This window comes from Ascaphus truei, chromosome 4 (genome assembly GCF_040206685.1).
Source record: "Ascaphus truei isolate aAscTru1 chromosome 4, aAscTru1.hap1, whole genome shotgun sequence".
In the NCBI taxonomy this organism is placed as follows: domain Eukaryota; kingdom Metazoa; phylum Chordata; class Amphibia; order Anura; family Ascaphidae; genus Ascaphus; species Ascaphus truei.
In genome coordinates, this window is record NC_134486.1 from 15,423,500 (window position 1) to 15,446,279 (window position 22,780).

Below are 22,780 nucleotides of genomic sequence, written 5' to 3' on the forward strand. Positions count from 1 at the left end.
TTTCCCCGCCGTCTCCGGCGGTCCGCCTCTGCTCCAAGGCTGCCTCTCTCTCATGCGGCGGACATTTGTCCCGGGCGCGCGTGGACAGCTAGCGCCGGGTAAAGATAATTTATTCACTGCACTGGCAGTGAAACCACACCTCCAACTGACTTACAGGCTATTTCCCCAGACCAAACTAACTCACCTACCTGCCAATCAAGGGGACCTATCCAAGACAGCTTCACGCACTCCTCCAGGTCTGTCCCCGCTTCTGATTGGTCAGCCGCAATTTATATTGCCTGTCCTGCCACTCACTCATTGCTCGACGTAGTCTCCACTCATTCACTCAGGTCACGACTCGGCTTGACGGACGGCAATCTCTGGCTATAGACCCCTGCCTGGACAACGTCCTTCCGGAATTCTCCAATCCCTGACCTTGGCTATCGGCAACGACTATGTCTCTCCTTTACCGGAACCGGCAAGTATTGCAAAAGCTATCACCACCTGGCCTGGCAACGCCTAAAACACCACACTACGGACGCGCTCCTTTTGCTGCAGGTGCGTGCACGTATACATCCCCACCTCAGTAATAGGGACGGGTCTGGTCTGCGGGAACCACCATCATAACATTATGTCGGGCCCACAAGACACAGACCAGACTGATCTGGCCTCCATGATAACGACCATCTATCAACAAATCCAGGCCTTAACGGATCAAGTGGCTCTCCTCACCCAACAGGTACAGGACCTTACTCTTCAGGCACCGGCGCAGGCAGAACCTGGTATCCATATCGTCCCCAGATCCGAAGATTCCAGCCTCGAAGCCATACACAGTCCCAGTATGTAGCTATGTCCAGGTGTGATTTTATTTTTATTTTACTGGTGTGGGTGTTTGCACTGTCGTGGTTTCCTCAACCAATGCAAGATCCTGTTCGAGATGGCCCCGCAACAGTATTCCACTGGTCGTAAAAAGGTGGCTTATGTCTACAGCCTACTCACAGGTAAAGCACTGGCATGGGCCTCCCCAATTTGAGAACTGCGTCCTGAGATCACCCGAGATTACAAAGCCTTTAGACGAGACTTTCAACAGGTCTTCGATACCCCCGAACATCAAGAAATTGCTTCAACTCTCTGCTTCAGCTTTCACAGGGACATCGGCCTGTGGCCCAATACGCCTTGGAATTCAGGAACATAGCAGCTGACACGATAGGATCAGGAGGCTTTAGTCTCTGTCTTCTGGCAAAGCTTATCGAATTTTGTGAAGGACGAACTTGCATCATAACCCAGGCCAGGATTTCTGGAGGACTTAATCTCTCAAGCCATTCGTATGGATCAGCGTCTTCAGGTACGCTGCGCTCAGTGCCAGCTACCCCGGTCTACGCCCTTCTGTGCCCCTTTTTTCAGGTTCTCTACTACCACAGGACCCGCCATCTTCCCGCTGCCCGCTCTGGATGCCGATGCAACCCGGAGTCCAGCGTCCTAGGCTACCCTCACAACAATGGCGCCCAACCGGAGGCTTGTGTTACCATTGCGGGTCTTCCAAGCAACTGACCCATGAATGTCCACCATGTCCGGGAAACAACCACGCCCAGTGAGTGTGAAGGGGCTCTCCCTAGGTGCTAGATCTCTTTGTCCCCTTTTCAGGAAGGAACTTCCAAAAAGATTGACCATTCTCTATTTGGTCCTACCTTCCGCACCTCCACAGCAGCATTTATCGATTCCGGCGCAGGAGGGAACTTTGTGGACCAGATTCTCTCTGAACAGAACTAGATTCTACTCTTTAAGAAGAAGTGTCCCATTGCCTTGGTCTGGATAGACAATCGTCCGCTCACCCCAGCATATATCTCATTGGAGACTGGCCCCATCACCCTTTCTTCTCATTCCCACAAGGAAACCCTGGACTTTTACGTGATCCATGCTCCTGGTACACCGGTCACACTTGGACTGGAAGACCTGGCATGGAACCGCCTCAACAAGCCGGGAGCTTTGAAACAGAAAATCCTTTCTGTTTTTGGCGCTGCAATCTGTGCAATAATAGGACCGTGTGCATTCGTGGCCCTGAATACATTAAGGCTAACTACATCTGTATCTTCATAAGGACATAACAATTAGAGGTTGTTCAATTACTATTTTTTTACTATAATTGTGCATGATGTGAAAACTACCAGGAAAGAAGAAAAGATCTCAAAATGTACAGTTAGAGAAGAGAAGGGAGTGGGGGATGTGATAGAAATTTTGAAATACTGTACCTCAAGGGTTTAAACAAAGTACAGAAGAAAAACACATTACAGAGATAAAGAATTGCTAAAACAAGTGATCACACATTCAAACTTGAGGTTGGGAGGCTCAGAGTAAAATGTGAGTACTTCTTTACAGAAATAGTGGTGGATTCAATGGAATAGTCTCCCAACAGAGCTGGTACAGGCTAATAAAGGAAGGAGCTCAACATAATACATATTACATTGTATAGCTTGCCATCCTATGTATCCTATCTTCTTACAGATATTCTATTCGTTATTTCCGACACTTCATGGCCTTTGTTTTCGCTGTTGAAGAGATAAATAAACAGTCAAAGCTCCTACCAAACATTACCCTTGGATTCCAGATTTACGACTCTTGTCTGATGGAAAATAAAGCCATAGAGAGTGCACTAAGCATATTAACAGGAGCGGTGAAAGCTGTTCCCAACTATAGCTGCGATTTGAATAGTAAAGTGGTGGCCTTTATAGGACACATGATGTCTTCATCCACCTACTCACTAGCAGGTCTTACTGGGATCTACAGATATCCACAGGTAAGCAGGAGGTACAACTGGTGTATTCTGGTGTCAGGGTTTGTAGGCTGCAGTATTTCTTCTTTATTACTTTTTTTTCAAATAGAATAGACTGAAATGGTTCCTAAATTCCTGAATACTCAATTATAATAGGAATTATAGGACATCTCTGTAAGAGCTTTGCTTGCATATTTGAAATGTAAGTAAAGTAAAACGTAGCTAAAAAGAGAAGAAAACTGTCAAATACCCTCAATACTTTGAACATTTATTGTCAGGTCAACCTGTGGAAGAACAAAAAAGGGTGATCAGTGCGCAGCTAAAACATGGTAATACAAACAGTGCTATTAAATGCAGTGTAGCGTGAAAATAAACAATAGTTGAACCTTGTGAGGGAAGTCACTATAGTAGCATCTGCAGCCTTTCTTGAGGGGTGGCTCGACACCCCTAGAGCTGGAGAAAATACATAAAGACAGGTTGCACAATGCACATAGTGAAGCACAGTAAAAAAGATACATTTTACTAAAAGATTATAAGTTCTGCGTACATCAATGTTTATAAAAACAAGCACTGGATTCGTGGGGTTACCACACAGAGGGAGGGTTGGAATCACAGCTCTTCAACACATAGGATGGAAGACACAGGATAGGAATCTCCGTGGAACCTTGAATTACGTTTCCCTCATCTCAGGGTAACCAGATGGTGGGGACAGATGAATAAGTCCCGCAAAAAGTCCCATAGCGAGGCACAAATGCCTCCTTGAGTCCCACAGCTGCAGAGCACCGACAGCACGCCTCTCAGTCCCGTGGAGTACCTGCTGATGACATCACAGGATTCTCCTCTATTGCAATGCGGAGAGGAGTGTCCACAGCGGTGTACAGCACACAGGGCGGCGTATGGCACACAAAACAGCAAGCTGTGATACAGGGGACAGGGAGGAATACACCAAGAATATACTTGGCTAGAGTTGGGTCAGACAAATGAGCATAAAGACCTTTCAACGCATTTCATAACTGGAATTTACTGCTTTCCAGTTACGAAACGCGTTGGAAGGTCTTTATGCTCATTTGTCTGACCCAACTCTAGCCAATAAGTGCAGCAAAATCAGACAATAGGAAAGGGGATCCCTGTCCCGAAGAGCTTACAATCTAAGTGATTGGAGACTTACAGAGAAAGCAGGTGAGGGAATAAGTGCGTTGGCTAGCAGTGCTTTGCCTCAGTGACTGTGGGTGTTGAACACTAGCCATGAGTGTAGGTTATTGGGATGTGTGATTTGTGAGGTAAGTTTTAAGGTTTGTCAGTATTATATCAATCAGATAAGTTAACACCGTTAGCAAGGAAAGAGTTGGTAGGGAGGCGAGGATGAGAGCAGGTATGTATATGGCTGGGTCCAGTATTTGGAGAGATATCCCCAGCAGCAGGAAGGACTAGATAGAGGTTGTGAATAGAGGATTTGTGGATGTGTCTACTATTAAGGAGTAAAGAAGTTGTTGGGAGGGAGAGGTGTATAGATAATTGTGCAGTGCATGGGCACAGGCATAGACAGAGGGGAGGATAGAGGAAGAAATAGGGATAGGCGGGGAGAGGGGAAGTTGGAGAGAACAGAAGTGTTTACAAAGATGTGAAGAAACAGTATACAGAAAAAGCAGTAGGGAGAGCCTACTCAAACCTTGGAGACCTGGTATTTTTAACAGACTACTGCACCGACACACTTTATTCGAGCAAATACCCGGTATGTACCTGGCAGATACCTGGAATGCGACGCTCCTAACCTCTGACAAGCCCCGTTGCATTTGCCTTCCCAGCCTGGGTTCATGCCTGGCTGATGGGCGGCTGATCTGTTAAATGATAATGATTAGGATTTAATAGGCTGCAATGCTTCGCGTGTCTACCAGATGGCATAAATTCATGAATTGTAATGCAGTTTATATATATATACTGTGCAGTATTGCAGCCAGGGGGAATAAAATGCTTCAATCCCTGCTTGGAAAATAACTCAATGCACTCGGGCAGAAAACAGTCACAAACCTCAATACACCCGGGTATACCCGAATTCGTGGGACTAGCCAAGCTCGAATAAAGTGTGTCGCCAGTGTATAATGATAATAATTGTAAATATAATATTTGCATTCTTTCTTTCTTGTTCCTGAATTTTCATGCTTTGGAGACAGAAGTATAAAACATTATCTGTATCTTGTCTTTATATATAAAGACATTCTTAAACAATGTGGTAATAATCTGATTTATTGGCTATCATGGTGTTGCCTGTTTTCATTATATTATTTTCCTGTTCTCTGCAGATCAGTTATGGAGCTATGGATCCCATTTTTAATGACAGAATACAATTTCCATCATTTTACCGCACTGTGCCCAATGAGCGAATACAGTATAAGGCCATCATTCAGTTATTACAGCATTTTGGCTGGAACTGGGTTGGGATTATCACTTCAGATGATGAAAGTAACTACAGAGTCGGCAGGGAACTACGAGATGAAATAATTAACAGCGGAAGCTGTGTTGAATTCCTCTTAACTGTTCTCGCTGAAGACTGGTACTACAAAAATATGGATATTGTCCTAAAATCCAGCTGTAAGGTGGTCATTGTATATACCAACCCAGCACGTTTAATATCCATCTTTAAATATTCTTCCGATGTATCTGGATTAGGGAAAGTTTTAATTCTACCTGCCACATTGCTGATAGTCTCAGAATTACATGAGGTCTATGGCAGTGAACAGTTGAGTGGCGCTCTGAGGTTTTCTGTGCAAGGAGGGGATATCCCAGGTCTGCGAGAATTCCTACAAAGTGCAGATCTCTATAAATATCCAGACAACATATTTCTCAAGTATATCTGGAGATACACATTTGATTGTTTGCCTCAAAATATGACATTATTACCCGTCCCTTCTAAGACAATAATTCCAGTCCCTGAATGTAAAGATAATATAAACCTCAGTGTGTTGGATCCCTCTATCTACGATGTGAATAATTTCCGAATCACCCACAGCGTATATACAGCGGTTTATGCTGTTGCACATGCATTGCATGACATGTATTTACACACTAATCACAAGCTCCCAAAAACTGATATCTCAAGTCAGACCTGGCAGCCATGTAAGGTAAATATTTTGGTGAACATGTATATCATGAATAGGGATGGAGTTTCCTATCTGAAAATGAGCAAATATCAGGAAAAAAAGTATGTACATGTGTTTTACTAAAGTGTAATATAGGAATTTACATCTTAAATATTACACATTTTTCTTGACTCCTTCAGGTTGGTGAGATTAATAGTTTGCATAACGTGACAGAAATTAAACAAAATCTGGCTACATCTGTACATAAGTACAGAGAAAGGTGAAAAAAGGCGCTTCCGTAAAGAGTGGTCACTAACAATAAAGTGATCTGTATTAAGTGCTCTAATACACAGTAATAACTTCAAGTGACAGAGCTAAAATTACCATATAATCATCATTGTGCAAAAAATAGTGCAGTGAAAAAACAAATATGGTTGTTACTCCCTGCTCAAACCTCTGGTGGGTCCTGTCTCCGCTGGTCCCAAAACACTGCATTTCTTCTTACAATCCAGGTACAATGTAATGCTGTTCCCCCTGGATTGTGAGAAGAAATGCATCTGTACATAGAAAGGGAGAGAATATTACACAGGAGGGTTAAAAGGAAAATATTTTCATACTAGAAAATCCTTGATTTAAGTGATTATTTTGCCTAATTATTTTGAATATAGTAATGTTAGCCAATCTGGCAATAACTCTTTATAATATGAAATCAAATGAAATTGTCACTTTATTAATGGAATTGAGTGAGTAGGGGTGCTGCAATACTATGTAATTAAATAAAATAAAAGCAGCGCGATAGCCTGTTAGAGATACGCAGGGAGAGGGTCCGCTTCTGTCTGCTTTCACTGCACAGCTCTTCTAGACTGGTGTAGCCCGGTAGGATTGCCACAGTGAGGGTCCCATTCAGAAGCAGGGACCCTGCTGTGTTAATCCTGATGGGAAATTAGTCTGGCCACGGGAAAGCCGCGAGCAGGCAGTGGTCAGGCAGCTTTCAACTGCGGTTTCCTGGCTGAATACTCAACAATACCTCTTACTGCCTCTGTAGTAAGTTACCAAAACCAATAAAACTGAATATACCAAAATAAAAATGTTTCACAAATGGCCCTAAAGTCTAGAAGTGTTTTTTATTTTTATTTTAAATATAAAGATATTGATTTATCTAAAACATGAAAACATTTTTACCAAACTAATTTTCTTCAAATTGTATTACAATGAGTCCTCGCTTATCCGACACAAAGCATCCCCGCAAACCCCTGTCGGATAGCAGATTGTCGGAAAGCAGGACCAATGTTAACAGGTGGTGATTTCTGTCGAGTACGCGAAACTTGCGACGGATGATGCATTTATTTATTGCATTAGCCGCCGTTGGAAATCTCGTCCGATGTAAAGCAAAACGTTGTGAACCAAGGACTACCTGTATATAGTTACTGTACTTCTAATAAGTAGGGCATGCTTAATGTCTATTGAGAATATCAATAGAAAAAGAGGAATCCTCATGGGATGAAGGCGCTGCACAGTAAGATGCACGAGAAAGCCTTCCCTGTCGCTGCTCCCAAACTCCAACCGCGGAGAATCAGACCTCCTGAACCAGCAGGTGAGCTACAGTACCCAGGGAAACACCCATGTAGTTGCCAGATCTTCCGTGGCAGGGGGGAACAGGTGCTACATATACAAGAAAGGTTTTTAGATTATCCAACTGAACAATGATCAAATGTAATCACTGTGGGAAACACTATAAAGATGAGGACATAATCATCGTCCTGCAATATATTTGTTTTTTCTTTCTATTTAGGTAAACTATTACTTGAAAAAAGTTCATTTCAAAACCCCAGGGGGTGAGGAAGTATTCTTTGATGATGAGGAAAACTCTTTTGCAAAGTTTGACATTCTAAACTATATTACACTGCCTAACAAGACTGTGAGAGAAATTCAAGTTGGACATTTTTATTCGACTGGAAGTCAAGGTTCTCAAATCCTAATCAATGACAGTGCAATTCAATGGAATTCTTCATTTACTGAGGTAAGAAACAATTCTTTATTTAGGAAGGTGAGTAGCTGTAACGATCGTGCTCGCCAGAAACTGGGACCGGGACCGGGACCGGGCCACGGGGCTGAGTTGGGGATATGAAAACATTGACCTTAGGCCTCAAAGCCGGTTCAGAATTGCGCAGTCCATAGTCAAACATAGCCAGGTCAGGATTGGAGAAAGCAGGGTTAGCGTTATCCAGGCAGGGGTCAAGGCAGGTGGCACAGGAGCGGTGGTCGAGGAAACAAGCCGAGGTCATCAACCAGCAATATTGGGTGAAGCTACTTCACCATAAAAGGCAAGAACCTTGAGTGAAGCCACTTCAGCGGAGACGCTTCAGCGAAGGAGCTGCAGTGCGACAGGTAAAGGGCAGGAGTCACAGGAACCAGAAGCTTCAGTACAGGGACTTCAGCAAAGGAACAAACTCCACTTGGAGGAAGCAGGAACCAGAAGCCACAGTACTGGGAATCCAACGCTTCAGCACGGGAAGGCAGAAAAAGTTCAGAGAAGCCGCTTCCGTGTGGCAGGGTTTCTGGAAGGAGGGAACAGGAACAGCGAAGGATGAAGGCCACAGGAACCAGGGGTGCAGGCACGCCACAGGAAACACTGGGGGAACCAGCGTAGCCGCTTCAGCACGACAAAGGCGAAGTCTGCCAGGAAGCGCCGGGGCTGCTATGCAAGAAGGCCTTGGGAAGCTGGGGAAAAGGAACAGGAGAAAAGGCACAAGGGGCCTAGCAGGCCAAACAGAATGTCTGTGACAAGCACAGATACTTGTAACTGGTATTGCAAAGTCTATGTCCAGCAACTTCCTGAAGGCGGGGTAGTAACTAAATAGCACAGAAGGCCAATCAGGCCAGAGCTGCACAGGAGGCAGCAAGAGGCAGGTGATTGCAGAAGCAGGGAAAAGTTTGTCTGGAACCAGCCAAGCTCCTGAAGGATTGGTTCCAGCCAAACCCAGGAGCGGATTCCTCACAGTAGCCCAAATGAAGGGAATATATATTCTTATTCTGTAAGGAAGCATTTCATCAGAGAACATACTTAAATAGATGACAGAATACATGCTTATTGTAATTTAGAGCAGTGAGCCATGGTTAGCAGCCTTTAAGGCTTAAAGTAAACAAAGCTGCTAGTGACATTGCCCTTAAACAAAGAAACCAGGAGGGTAATATTCGGCACACTGCCTTCCCTTTACTTGATTTTGGTTGTGTGCATCAATAGAAAAAATGTATTAAATATATGAAAAAATGTTAGGACCCAAAAACATATAACATGTATGAAGTATACAAAAATAAAAAATAAAATATAAAGTAAAAATATATAGTGATATAATAAGTCCAGCAAAATAAAAGTCCCAGTGTTTAATGCACAGAGCAGGAAACAGGCAGCCTTCTTTAGTTGCACAACGACCTCCCTTTCAAACCTGCATAGACAAAGAAAAAAGAAAATAGCGCCCAAGCCTAGTGCATTACTGTTAAAAAAAAAAAATTAAATCCAAGGCTCACAAATTAAAACTCACAAAGTATTTGTAAAAGTGTGTTATGAGAATTATACTCATGCTCCGATTAATGGTTAGAACTCTGCTCCTCTCCTCCACTGCTCCGAACGATCATGCTGACTACCACAAGCCTCCGTCCAGCAGGAACTCACGCTGTCAGTCACGTCAAACTCTTCCTCCGGAAGCAGACCTCCAGTGTCTTCGGTTCCGGGCAGGGATTGAATTCAATGTAAAAGTGGGTATACTTGATATTATGGTGTCAGTAAATCACGGATGAACACCTAGACATCAGCATCACATGCGACCCTACGCGTTTCTTCAGATATACTGATTTCATCAGGGGATGAATTCTGGGTATATTGGTTGCTGCTATTTATATCCAGAAAACAACAAATTAAGAAATGCTAGCTAGAAACTCATGTGCATAGTATATCCACTAATGACTAATTTCAATCTCATAAACATAAATGCTCTAATCAATATGCCAAATAGTTAAGCATAATATATAATATAAATAATGTAAATATAAAAAAAATATATAAATTGCAACTCAAAAACTCAAAACATAGTACAGTAATTAGGCAAGATGACAAGGGGAGGGGAATTGTTCTCCAAGACAGGGCTGATTATGTGACAGAGGCGACTCATTTGCTAGGATATAGTACATCCTATATGGTATTTGCTAATGACACAATGGATGATTATCAAAAATAATTTAAAAACCTTCTAATAGAGGCAAAATATATGCAAGTTATTACAAAATCAGCGAGTTTTAGTACAAGCTGGAGACAATCTAGTACAAGCTAGAGTTATTATTTAAACGTCATCCTAGAACTCCGGTGTTCTATCATAAAGCAAAATTACTTAGGAGTATTAAACAACCGCTAGGGAGACCTATTGTTTCGGGAGTGGAGTCGATGACGTCCAGCATGTCTTAGTATATAATCTTGTATAGCTCCAAAAATAGCGATACAGAGACTCTGAGAAATGATCTGAGAGACCCAAAAATGAAAAGTATATGACATATATGAAGTCCAAAAGATGGTTCTTAATCCGCAGCATATCAGGTTATAGGTTCTTGGGCAAATAAAATCACCTATTGTGTACAATGAAGGACTGAACTAACAGGGAAAGATGGACCCAATAAGAGAGTAGCTAGAGAAACTAGAGCCAGCCTTGAACCGAACCCATAGTAACTCATTAGCATAAATATCTCGGTCCTAGCTTCTGCATCCCTTTATGTCCAAAGATATTGAGGTAAATACCTGTGTTCTTGAAATAAAGCCTTGTAGGATCCCGCGTGCTGAAGCTGTGGTGATACCGAAGCCTCAGACGTCTGGGAAAAACTTCAGGCTGCACACATGGAGGTGCCCGCCTCCTCTTAGCGTTCTCCCATGAGGCGTAGCGAATTGCCGAAACCTGCGCTGCGGAAGTGCGTCACTCCAATCATGGGCCAGTAGAAATTGAAAAAATTGGTGGAACAGCAGGAACCCAGAGAAAGCACCGATCAACTCACCAGAGGTAGCAAAAAATAAAAAAAGTTTATTGAATTACATTGTTAAAAACAAAAAACAAACTAACATAAAATCTCCTACATGTTTCAGGCTCTCCAGCCCTTTCTGAAGGAGTAACTGTCTTAGTATGTAGACTATTTTCTACAGTCCATTGTGGTCAAATTGAGATCTTATATTAGGGATATGCTGCAAGTCATCAACTCCATCTCTGAGATTACATGGAAATCTACATCTGTGCAAAATGTGATGTGGCCTCGTGGTATACTTGTATAAACCACACCAAAGGATTATTGGCTGTGTCACATTTTCTGGAAAAAGACACTCAATTTAGAAATACACAAAGAGCGTTTATTTTGAAAGCAATCCATTTCATTTTGGAACATAATTATTTTTTATGTGAAGATATTTATTATTTACAGGTCTGTGGAACGGCCATTGGCACCAGATTTGCCCCCAGCTCTGTTAACCTATATATGGGATTGTGGGAGAATTCCCATATGTGGGGTAATGCTAGGCTTGTGGCGGTCTGGTGTTCTATGCCCGTTTCATAGACAACATTTTGGTTATTTGGGACGGAGAATTAGAGGAGCTGACTAGCATATTACAGTCATTCAAAAACAATGACATGGGTCTACGGTTTACATTTCAGATAGACAAATACAAAATGAATGTCACGGGAGACCAAGACTTATCCACACATTAATACCTGGGATTCTGGATTGAGCATAAAAAGGAGGGTAAAATAAATTGTAATTTATTTCCTTTTAAGACAGACCCAAAATTCTTCACAATTACACTGAAAATACAGTTACTGGGTTGGGGAAACGAAATAAAATGTCCACGAAACGAACAACTTGAAGACAAAGTCTCTGGACACCCCTGCACTCATGCAAGTGGGTTAGCAAATTGAGCCGTGCGAGAATCCTTGGATAGGGGCGCAACTTGCCAGCCCTTTATCTCCGCCATAAGGAAAAAGTTTGTAACGTCCTTACAGGATTCATTCGGAAATCCTTAGTTCTACCGAATTCCAGAAGAGGGGCACAATCCTTGGTTACGATGTAATTAACCCCTCACATTCCGGAACCACTGACGCTGTACTTGGTGAATCTTGAGATTGAACTTCAGATGAATCTCACTGGGACTGGGCAGCAGGCATCTTTATAGGGTTAAGGGTCCTATAACTAACATACACAACCAATCCCTCCCTTGGGAACACTTTTCCCACCTATCCTAGACTTGCCAGGAGTTCCGAGAACGGGCAGAAGTTGCTTCCCGGTTTTCTAAGAGCATGGGTTAAGTTGACACCTAGGCTGCTTAGCATACTGGGCCCAACCTCTTACCTGGCAACAGTAAGTCTGGGATTTGACTACAAGGTGTGACTAGCCCATATGTTGCACCAGGATCTTGCACTTTACAATATCCCGGCCGGCCTAAGACCTAGGGTCTCTGAGGCTTTTCAACTCCGGACTTCTCTAGACACTGGGGCACCTACTTAGCAGGGTGCTCTTGAACTACGGAGAGGAAAAATCCCTCAGTTCATGCATCCATAACACATTGATATGTTAATGGTTTAATTGCCGGGCTGACAGGAAAAGGTTCCTGTCCCCACATTTTAAAACAGCAAGGAAACACATTTTAATTTTATATGTGGTTTCTACATGTGTGACAAATGTAAAACAAATATGCTGTGTGTGTATGTTCGCAGCTACTTGGCTTCCTAATATTAGAGTGCTAGCTCCTTCCTAGAGCGAGTTAGCCACTTAATTGAATGTGTTCTGTGATGTGGTCTGCGGTTTGACCTACATTCGGTCTCTGCTCCATCGATAACCGCAGACATCCTTTCCCCATTCACGTTAAGTGGATAACAAGACGGCCGGACACATTGTTGCGAGTAGGCACTTCAACCTTAGACCGCAGACTACTTATCCAATTGAGTTTGTGGTATAGACGTCTGTGGTTTAGGAAGTAATACTCAGCTTCAATCAGCGCTTGGTTGAGCACTAGGAGATCCACCTTGTGTCGTGAATACAATTGGCACATTCTACATACATTTCAATCACTGCAACTAGGTACTGAGCTGCAAAACAGGGACAATAAAGATGGTGTAGAGGAAAACATGTCATTGTGGTGAACATACAATTAACCCCTTCAGTCCCAAAGCAATTTAGGGTTTACAAGCTGGGTATAATACCTTTATTATTGGCCTGGTTAACACCCTATCGCCACACATCCCCACCTCAACGTGCAGGCTGTGGCCCGGCCACCTCGTCCGGTGGTTGGGCTAGCCTGGCATCTCTTGAGGAAATTAGTTTGCAAGGTTTGTCCAGCCGGGAAAGGCCATCTGCATTCCCATTTTCACTGTCTTTCTTGTGCTGGATGGTGAAATCAAATTCCTGCAAAGCAAGAATCCAGCGCAGAAACTTGGCATTTTCCCCTGACACCCTTTGAAGCCAACTTAACGGGTTCAGGTCCGTGATCACAGTGAATGGGCGACCGTACAGATAAGGCTGCAGCTTTCGCAAATCCCACACAATCTCAAAACACTCTTTCTCAACGGTGGCATAAGCCACTTCTCTGGGCAGTAGTTTTCTGCTCAGATACACTACTGGATGTTCACTGCCATCCTCCCCCACTTGGCTGAGTACAAAGCTAATGCTATAATCCGAGGCATCGGTCTGCACAAAAAACTTTTTGGAGTAGTCTGGCGCAGCAAGGATAGGGGCACTGGCCAGTGCAGTCTTCAGGGCCTGGAACGAGGCTTCACAGGCAGGAGACCAGACAACCAATACTGACAGTCGCTTTTGTGTCAAGTCAGTCAGGGGTTTGGCCAAAACGCTGTTCTGAGCGCCAAACTTTCTGTAATAGCCTGCAGTGCCTAAAAAAGACTAAAAAGGTGCCTGCTTCTTGGTCTTGGGAACAGTCCACTGCACTATTGCTTCCACTTTGACTGGCTCTGGTTTGAGGTGCCAGCCACCCACCTGGTACCCCAGGGACTTCAGCCATCGCTAATAAGCACTTGGTGGGCTTCAATGTGAGTCCCGCTTCCCTGATTCTAGCTAGCACCGCAGCTACATGTACTAAGTGTGTGTCTCACGAATTGCTAAACACTGCAATGTCATCCAGGTATGCCCTTGCAAACCCCTTCATGCCCTCCAGTAACCGATTGACCAGGCGTTTGAAGGTAGCCGGGGTATTCTTCATTCCGAATGGCATAACTAAGAATTCATAGAGGCCACTCAGGGTAATGAATACTGACTTCTCCCTTGTCTCCGTGTTCAAGGGATCTGCCAGTAACCTTTACTGAGATCCATGGTGGTCAGATACTTTGCCCCCGCGAGTTCATCCAGCAAATCGTCTATGCGAAGCATGGGATTAGCATCTTTCACTGTTCCTGCATTGAGCTGACGGTAGTCCACACAGAACCGGGTGGTTATAAGGAATCCGCTTCTGGCTTTGATTCTAGTCTTGCAGTCCTCTGCAGTTTACAAAGTCTCCATCTGGCAATCAATGGCACATGTGCTGCCTCTCACTGCAGCTTCAGCCCTGTGCTCTGTCATTGGAGGAATGCTCACACACCTCCCTCCTGTGATTGGCTTGCCGCCCTTTATATGCTGGGCTAATTCAGTGCCGAGAATAATCCTACTCTGGATGTCACAGTGTGCTGCCATAAGCCCCCTGGCTTGCCCTGTTCCTGTTACTAGTTCATGCTTTAGCTATAGTTCCTAGTTCTATGCATTAGTTCCTGTTTCCTGTGACCTGCTGCTACTTTCCACGCAGAGGTCTGTGTTCCCTGTGACCTGCTGCAACTCTCCACACAGAGGTCTGTGTACCTGTTTACTGAGGCCTGCTGCACAATCCCTTTTTCAGAGGCCTACTTTGGACTCATGTGCTGAAGCGCTGGATTTTCCTGGCGCTGCCCCGCGATGTTCTGCGTCCAGCCTGCTGTCTCCCCCTACAGAGACTAGTGTCATGAGCCGTGCCCGCTTCTCGCGCAGAAGCCACTCCCACAATCTTGCTCCTACGCTGAAGCAGAGTACCCGTCTAACCGTTGCATAACTCCTGCCTGAATCACGATGAGGCTGCCTTCTCTGATCCTGACCCTGGCTTGTCCTCAGACTACGCTGTCTTCTCCTGTCTGGACCCGGGCTTGTTTTACCATTGACATTGCACTTCGGCTCCAGCTCTGAGGCCTAAGGTCTGTGATTATGTAACCCCACCTCACGGTCTGGTCCCGTTTTGTGGCGAGCACGTCCGTGACAGTGGTCCCATCCTTCTTAGGTACCAGGACTACCGGACAAGCCCAAGGGCTCTGGGACGCTACAATTACCCCTAGGGCCAGCATCTCTTCTACCTCCCTCTCTATACTGCCCTTGGTCTCTGCTGATACCCGATAGGATGTTTATGCAGAGGGCGCAGATCGCCTGTGAGCACCGGGTGATCTGTGATTTGTGTTATGCCAGGCTTGCCCGTGAACAGAACCCTACACTCTTCTAGCATTGCTCTGGCTTCTGCTCTCTGCCTGGCACATAATTGAGACCTTATCTCAACTTGCTCTACAGTACCCTCCTGCCTAGACTCACCTAAGAGATGTGGCAGAGAATTGCTCACCAGATCCCCCATCGGTGGGCTACAAATGGCCAGCACTGAGGCCACACTCGGCGGTATTTACTCCTTCAACATGTTATATGATAGGTCTCATTTCTCTCAGCATCTATCTGTGCAACATAGTTGCACTTGTTCACATTTTGGAGCACCGGATACGGTCCTGACCAGGCAGCCATTAATTTGTTCTCCTGAGTAGGTTTTAGAACAAGTACTTGCTGTCCTGGGATGAATTCTCTGCTATGGGCGTTCTGATCATACCAAGTTTTCTGCAGCCCTAAGGTTGTCCTATGCCAACCCCATGAGCATTTCTAACCGGTCTCTGAGATCTACCACATATTGAAGCACAGAAGCATCAGTATTGGTAGTCTCCCATTCCCATCCCTCACGGAATAGGTCTAGATGTCCCCGTACCCTGTGACCATATAGTAACTCAAAGGGAGAAAAGTCTGTAGATTCTTTTGGTACCTCTCGGTATGCAAACAGCAAGTGCTGCAGGTGACTTCATCTTACCCCTTGGTCCCTTGCTCTCTATACAGGAGCCTGCTGTGCCACAAGAAGTAATCAGACCCATCACCTGGCTTAGACTCAGTTGCCTGAAGTCTCAAAGCCCTCCAAGCTGGGGTCTGATCGCCCCGCATCCCCAAAACTGGGTACCTAATCAAGCCGATTGTCAAGCCTATGTTGGGGGGACTGGGAACAGGTACAGAGAACAGTATATCAGGGTCAGTAGGTGACTTTGTCTGGCTTACCTGTCTGGTCTCTGAAGAGATCCAGGGGAGCGTAGCCAGATGCCCAAAAAAAGAAGAAATGTGGATAGTGTAATACAGTAACAACGTGTCAATAAAAATATAAAGAGCTTTCAAATTCCTACTCACAAACTAAGTAGAAAAATGAGCATACTGCACCGACACACTTTATTCGAGCAAATACCCGGTATGTACCTGGCAGATACCTGGAATGTGCCGCTCCTAACCTCTGACAAGCCCCGTTGCATTTGCCTTCCCAGCCTGGGTTCATGCCTGGCTGATGGGCGGCTGATCTGTTAAATGATAATGATTAGTATTTAATAGGCTGCAATGCTTCGCGTGTCTACCAGATGGCATAAATTCATGAATTGTAATGCAGTTTATATATATATACTGTGCAGTATTGCAGCCAGCGGGAATAAAATGCTTCAATCCCTGCTTGGAAAATAACTCAATGCACTCGGGCAGAAAACAGTCACAAACCTCAATACACCCGGGTATACCCGAATTCGTGGGACTAGCCAAGCTCGAATAAAGTGTGTCGCCAGTGTATGTGCCAATCTGGAACTGTGAACCATCCCAGTCTGAATGGTGTGGTATAAACGGTCAGCAATCTCAGAGAAAAGAGAGAACAGCCATGGTGCAGATAGAATAACAACATTTATCAATAGAAAGGTCACAAGTGGAGGCTTACATAGGTCTAGAAAGTAAAGGCAGTAAACTGATGGGTCTTTCAGTGTGTCGCAACTCTCACCGCCCGGTACACACTGCTCACAGCTCTCACGTGCGTCTGGACACCGTGACGTCACTTCCGGATCGTGTCGTCACAGCTCGCCGGAACGGAGGACACCATCAGGAATCCCTCTGCTTCTCTTCTTCCTTTAAGATGGCTAAATTTTGTTATTCTATCTGCACCATGGCTATTCTCTCTTTTCTCTGAGATTGCTGACCGTTTATAACACACCATCCAGACTGGGATGATTCACAGTTCCAGATTGGCACATAATCTCATTTTTCTACTTCGTTTGTGAGTAGGAATTTGGAAGCTCTTTATATTTTTATTGACAAGTTGTTACTGTATTACACTATCCACATTTCTTCATTTTTTGGGCATCTGCGACGCTCCCTTGGATTTTGATCAGCAGTGCACCTTCCAGACTTTTGAAACAGTCTTTTCTACAGGGTTGAGTGATAAGTGGTTTTTGCCTTTGTATTTCACTTATTTTATTATATGATTCACTGTTCACTGTTGTTTATACACTTATTGAATATTTATCACTATTGATTTATTTATTCACTTCATTGTTTTTTTGGGGGGTTAAGTAGAGCGCCATCTAGCATTTGTTCTATACTGGTCTCTGAAGAGACCCCGGGAACAGTAGGTCCCAAATGCAGGGGGACAGGGGTTGAATCTGCTGCAAGCTTGGCTGACAGGCTCCTGGTGATCGCTGCCACATGGTCCAGCTCGGCTGTAAACACACAGGTAACATGCCCCAGGTCATTGCCATGGAGTACCTCAGCATCTAACCTGGGCAATACCCCTATCTCCCTCATGCCATGTCCTTAACCCCAATCCAAAAAGACCGGGCAACCTGGAGTGACCGCGGTCCTCCATCTAGCATGGTCACTTTCATCCCGGTTCCCGGGAGCAAATCTTCTGGCCGCACCATATCAGGGCATACCAGGGTAACGGTGGCACCGGAGTCTAGCAAGCCATTCGCCTGCCGGTCCCTAATGGTCACCCTCCGCAGATGCTTCTGCAAGACATCATTGGGCTGCATCCTGACTGGTGCAATGTGATGTCTTACGATCTCCGCTGCTTGTTCTGTGGTGGCAAGAGCAGGTTCTCCCATGGATGTCCCTCTGTGGGTTGATTCCATGGCTATGCTTGGTTCCTCTGTGTGTGCCAGCTGCACACGGGCGACCGGCCTCAAAGCTTGTGATCGTTGCCCCAGATGGGATCCCCCGGACTGGTCCAGGTCTGTGCAGTCTGACCTGAGATGACCGACCTTGTTGCAGGATAAACACCGCCTCTCATGTCTACATTCTGCATCTTTTGGTATGTTGCCTTCTGCTGCAGGCTTGTGGGTCCACTGAGGGGTGGTTTTGGCTCCATTGGCCGGGCTGGCTGCATCTTTAGTTGCCGCTTCTTGCTCATCAAAGCCCTGCTGGTCACATACTCATCTGCCATCCTCGCAGCAGCTATATGGGTTTTAGGTTTATGGTCAAAGACCCATGCCCTCATGTCCATGGGAAGCTGCTGCAGAAGTTGCTCCTGTACAACCAAGTCTATTAAGGTAAGGAACTGGTCAACCCCATAACCCGCCACCCACTGATTTGCATACAATGCCTGGAACTTGCCCTGGTAGGCTTCGGGGGTGAGGGCATACTGGGCGAGCAACAGGCTTTTAACATGACTGTTGCAATTGGCTTCCACACATGGAATGCCCTGCACAGTTCATTTGGCTCTGCCGGACAATAAGGGACGCAGTCTCCGAACAATGCTTCATCGTGGGATTTTGTAGGAGTCACACTACATTTCAAAGTCATTGAGGAATGTGTCTATCTAGTCCGTGCCATCCACAAATTTGCTTAAACTGTGGTGGTCAACTTTGGGAATATTCTGTTTCCTGTTGACAAGGTGAGAGTGGGGGGCTTTTCCATGCAGTGCTCTGCTGCTGTAGCCCCCTTTCCCCATGCGGCAAGGAGAGCTGTGAGCCCAGGGGTGGCAATTCCAGCAGCTGCAACGACTACTTCCTCCACACCCACTGGCACCAAGCCACCAATATCCAGGTGGTCTCCCGCTCTCTCCCAATGTCATTGCAGCCCTGGAGCTGGATTAACCTCCTGCACTCCGGGCTGATTGGTGTCCGCTGCCACTACAGCTGAGGGGCTATGCCCATCCAGTGGAGCCATTTGGGCTTCATGATTCTCCAAGTCCTCTCCAGTTGCCCCTTTACCCGACCATCTGTCGGTAGTCCATAGCCTGCACACCTTGCCACGATTTTTTCTCTGTTCCAGGACCAGAACCGTCCTGAATGTAGACTCATGTTGTGATGTTAGCACAGGGATATGGGTAAAGGGAACTGTAAACGAAATTGAGGGTAAAAAGCGCATTAATAAAGGCAGTATGCTCAGCTGTTTATCCCTATTTTGCATTGGGTCTGAAGGGGTTAATTTTATATGCACCATACATGTACTGGTCTCCCCTCTGTCCCTTTTTGTCCCCATTTTGCAGGATTATATATACCTGCGGTAACCTATTACATTGTGCGCCTGCATTACTGGTTTTGGGACACAAGATGCCGCTGCGAGAGCCAAACCGCAAGTTAATTGGAGAAGCGTGGTGTTCCATTGACACGTATACAGTAGGTATCCCTTACTGAGGCTTGAACTCATAACCACATGGTCAATTGAATCAAAGGGTTGCGGTTTCCAGTCTCAAGTGGGTATCGGATACAATGTATCCCCCTCCCGGTTAGTAGCGTAACTTGAATGGCGGCTGGCAATTGGCGTGGGAACTCGGTCAATTGACGTGGGATCTCGGTTAACCGCAAGTCAATTGACGTGAGAAGCCCATAGCCCAGCATTGCCAGTTCAAGGAGATGCTCTAACTAGGGAACAGGAAGGGCTAGCAACTTGAAATTTGGTGTGCAGCCCTAGAGTAACATCCCAAGCACCCACATATTAAAAATATAATTTTAGTATAAGTGGAACATGTATTTTTTAATAATGTACCTTTTCTGGCTGCAGTTTTAAATGGACAGGCAGGATGAGTTTTTTTCTACTGTCATTGTGATGCACTCAGGGACCAAATGTTTTAACACCCATGAGCTGGGGCACTTTCCTATGCAGACTTCATAGACCCCCTGCTGCGGCAATTCCTCTGAGTCTAGGGAAGTGTTGCATATGAAAGCCCCAGAGCCAGGATATGTGACTTAGCCAGGATGCCCGCTGAATGGGAGATCCTGTTAGCCACCTGGGCTAGTTCACACACTGAGTCCCACTCCAAGCCTGGGAGATGCCAGGTAAAAAGGGGAGTACACATATATTAAGCAGCCAATGTGTCAATGTCGCACAGGTGCTGTATTAACCGGAAATCCCTGTAGTGCCCACTCTGCAAACTGTGGGCAAGTAGTGGATTTGAGAGTGGGGAAATTCCCACGAAGGGGATTGGGCAGGTGTGTTGTAGATATGATAGCAGACCCTATATACATGCTCCCCAAGCTATCCCCGTTGTCTTTTGTTTTTATTCTACAATGTGAATGGATTTCCACCGCTCTTCTAATAGCGGAAAAGAGCAGCAGCAACGAATCCAGAACGCAACAAGTTAATTACATCGGAACCAAGGACATAACTCTGCTTCAGGAATTCGTTAGTGCTGGGGGTTATGTAACTAACCCCAATGGACCAGAATAAACTTTGTCATATTCACGGACATATTGGGCTTTGCACCCCTTGCAAAAGAATTGCATATTAAAAGACAATATTCCGGTGCTTTGTTTTATTTATGGACATTCTATCCTGTTCTCTTCTTCAGTGTGAGGATTAGGGGGTCTCGGCAACCACAGCGTGAATCTCCCTTACCTCCTGCTGCTTCTGCTGCCGTGGGACGTCCCCCTCGCTGGCTCCATCCACCCCCCGTTGCCCTGGGGCATCCCCGCCATCTCCGGCGGCCCGCCTCTGCTCCGCAGGTACTTCCCTCTCACGCAGCTGCTTTTAGTCCTTGGTGCGTGCTTGGAAAGCGCGAGCCGGGTGAAGATAATTTATTCACTGCAGTAGCAGTGAAACCACGCCCCCAACTTACCTGCAGGCTATTACCCCAGACCAAACTTGCTCCCCTGCCTGCCAATCAAGGGGACCTTTCCAGGAGAGCTCCATGCGCTCCTCCAGGCCTGCCTCCGCTCCCAATTGGTAAGCAGCACTATATATTGCCTGTCTTGCAACTTCCACATTGCTCGACATAGTATCTCTTGTGGATGTCTATTCTGGCTCTATCTCTTGTCTTCGCTTATTCAGGTTACAACTCGGAGTGGCGGACTACAGTCTCTGGCTCTCGAACTCTAGCTCTCGACCCCGGCTCCCTTTTGACTACGCGGTTTCTCACATCCCTCGATCTCAGATTGGACTCCGACCTTCAAAATCTCTCCTATCCCTGACCTTGGATAACGGCAACTACTACTTCTCTTCTTTTACCGTTACCGGCAAGTATTTTGACAGCTATTTCCACCTGGCCAAGCAACACCCTAACACCACACTCTAGACACGATCCTTCTGCTGTGGGTGCTTGCACATATACGTCCCCACCTCAGTACAAGGGACGGGTCTGGTCTGAGGGCAGCACCGGCGTAACATTATGTTGAGCCCACAAGACGCAGATCAGACTGAACGTGGCAGCATGATATCGGCCATGTATCAGCAAATCCAGATCATGACCGATCAGCTTGTTCTTCTCACCAGACAGGTAGAAGATCTCTCTTTACAGGCACCCCCTGTGGTACCACCTCCGGCACATGTGGAACCGGTGGGCGCCGCAGCACCGTGCCCAAAGATCCCGTAGAATGGGGGCCCGCACGCCTGCCACAGATTTCTCAAGCAATGTGAGATCCAGTTTAAGATGGCTCCGCAGCAGTATTCCTCCAGACATAAGAAGGTGGCGTATGTCTACAGCCTACTCACGGGAAATGCCCTGGCCTGGGCCTCCCCGATTTGGGAACTATGTCCCGAAGTTACTCGAGATTATGCGACATTTAGACGAGACTTTCGTCAGGTCTTCAATTCCCCCGCACGACAGGAGACTCCTTCTGACTCCTTGCTTCAGCTTTCACACGGACGTCGGCCCGTGGCCCAGTATGCCTTGGAGTTCAGGACCCCAGCAGCTGAGACTCTGTGGTGTCAAGAGGCTTTAGTGGCAGTTTTTTGGCAAGGACTAACGAATTCCGTAAAGGACGAGCTTGCCTCAAAACCCAGGTCAGGACTTCTGAAGGAACTTATCTCCCAGGCAATTTGGGTGGACCAACGTCTCCAGGTACGCCACTCCGAGCACCAGCACTTCTGATTTGTACCTTTTCGTGCCCCCTTTCCCAGGTTCTCTTCACCCACGAGACGTACCACTTCTCCGCTGCCCGCTCTGGAGGCTCCAGAACTGATGCAACTCGGAGTTCAATGCACTCGGGCACCTACAGTATACAACATTTCCGCAAACTCAGTGGATTATGCTTTTACTGCGATCCTCTGAGCATTTGATTCGCGTATGTCCTCAGTGTCTGGAAAACGACCAAGCCCAGTGAGTATGAAGGGGCGCTCCCTGGGTGCTAATTCTCCCTGTCCCCTTTCCAAGAAGGAACTTCCTAAAAGTTCACTATTCCCATTTCCCTCTCTGGTCCTACCATTCAGACATCTACAACGGCATTAATCGATTCGGCGCAGGAAGAAACATCGTGGACCAGAAGTTCTCAGAATTTAACCAGATTCCACTCATTAAGAAGAAGTCTCTTGTTGCCTTGTTAGGGATCGACCGCCTTCAACACCCGTAGCGGTCACTTCGAATATCTCGTGATGCCCTTCA

The 22,780-nt window shown here is 45.9% G+C and overlaps 1 protein-coding gene across 1 annotated transcript in view; it reads left to right on the plus strand.

Annotated features, from left to right (window-relative positions):
- Nucleotides 1-916: 916 nt before the first annotated feature.
- LOC142492235 (vomeronasal type-2 receptor 26-like) overlaps nucleotides 917-22,780 on the plus strand; it is a 125,524-nt gene continuing 103,660 nt past the window's right edge. Inside the window, exons 1-5 of the mRNA XM_075594904.1 lie at nucleotides 917-980; nucleotides 1,384-1,570; nucleotides 2,482-2,773; nucleotides 5,050-5,868; nucleotides 7,619-7,846. Coding sequence (XP_075451019.1) covers nucleotides 917-980; nucleotides 1,384-1,570; nucleotides 2,482-2,773; nucleotides 5,050-5,868; nucleotides 7,619-7,846 — 1,590 coding nt within the window. The remainder of the gene's footprint in view (nucleotides 981-1,383; nucleotides 1,571-2,481; nucleotides 2,774-5,049; nucleotides 5,869-7,618; nucleotides 7,847-22,780) is intronic.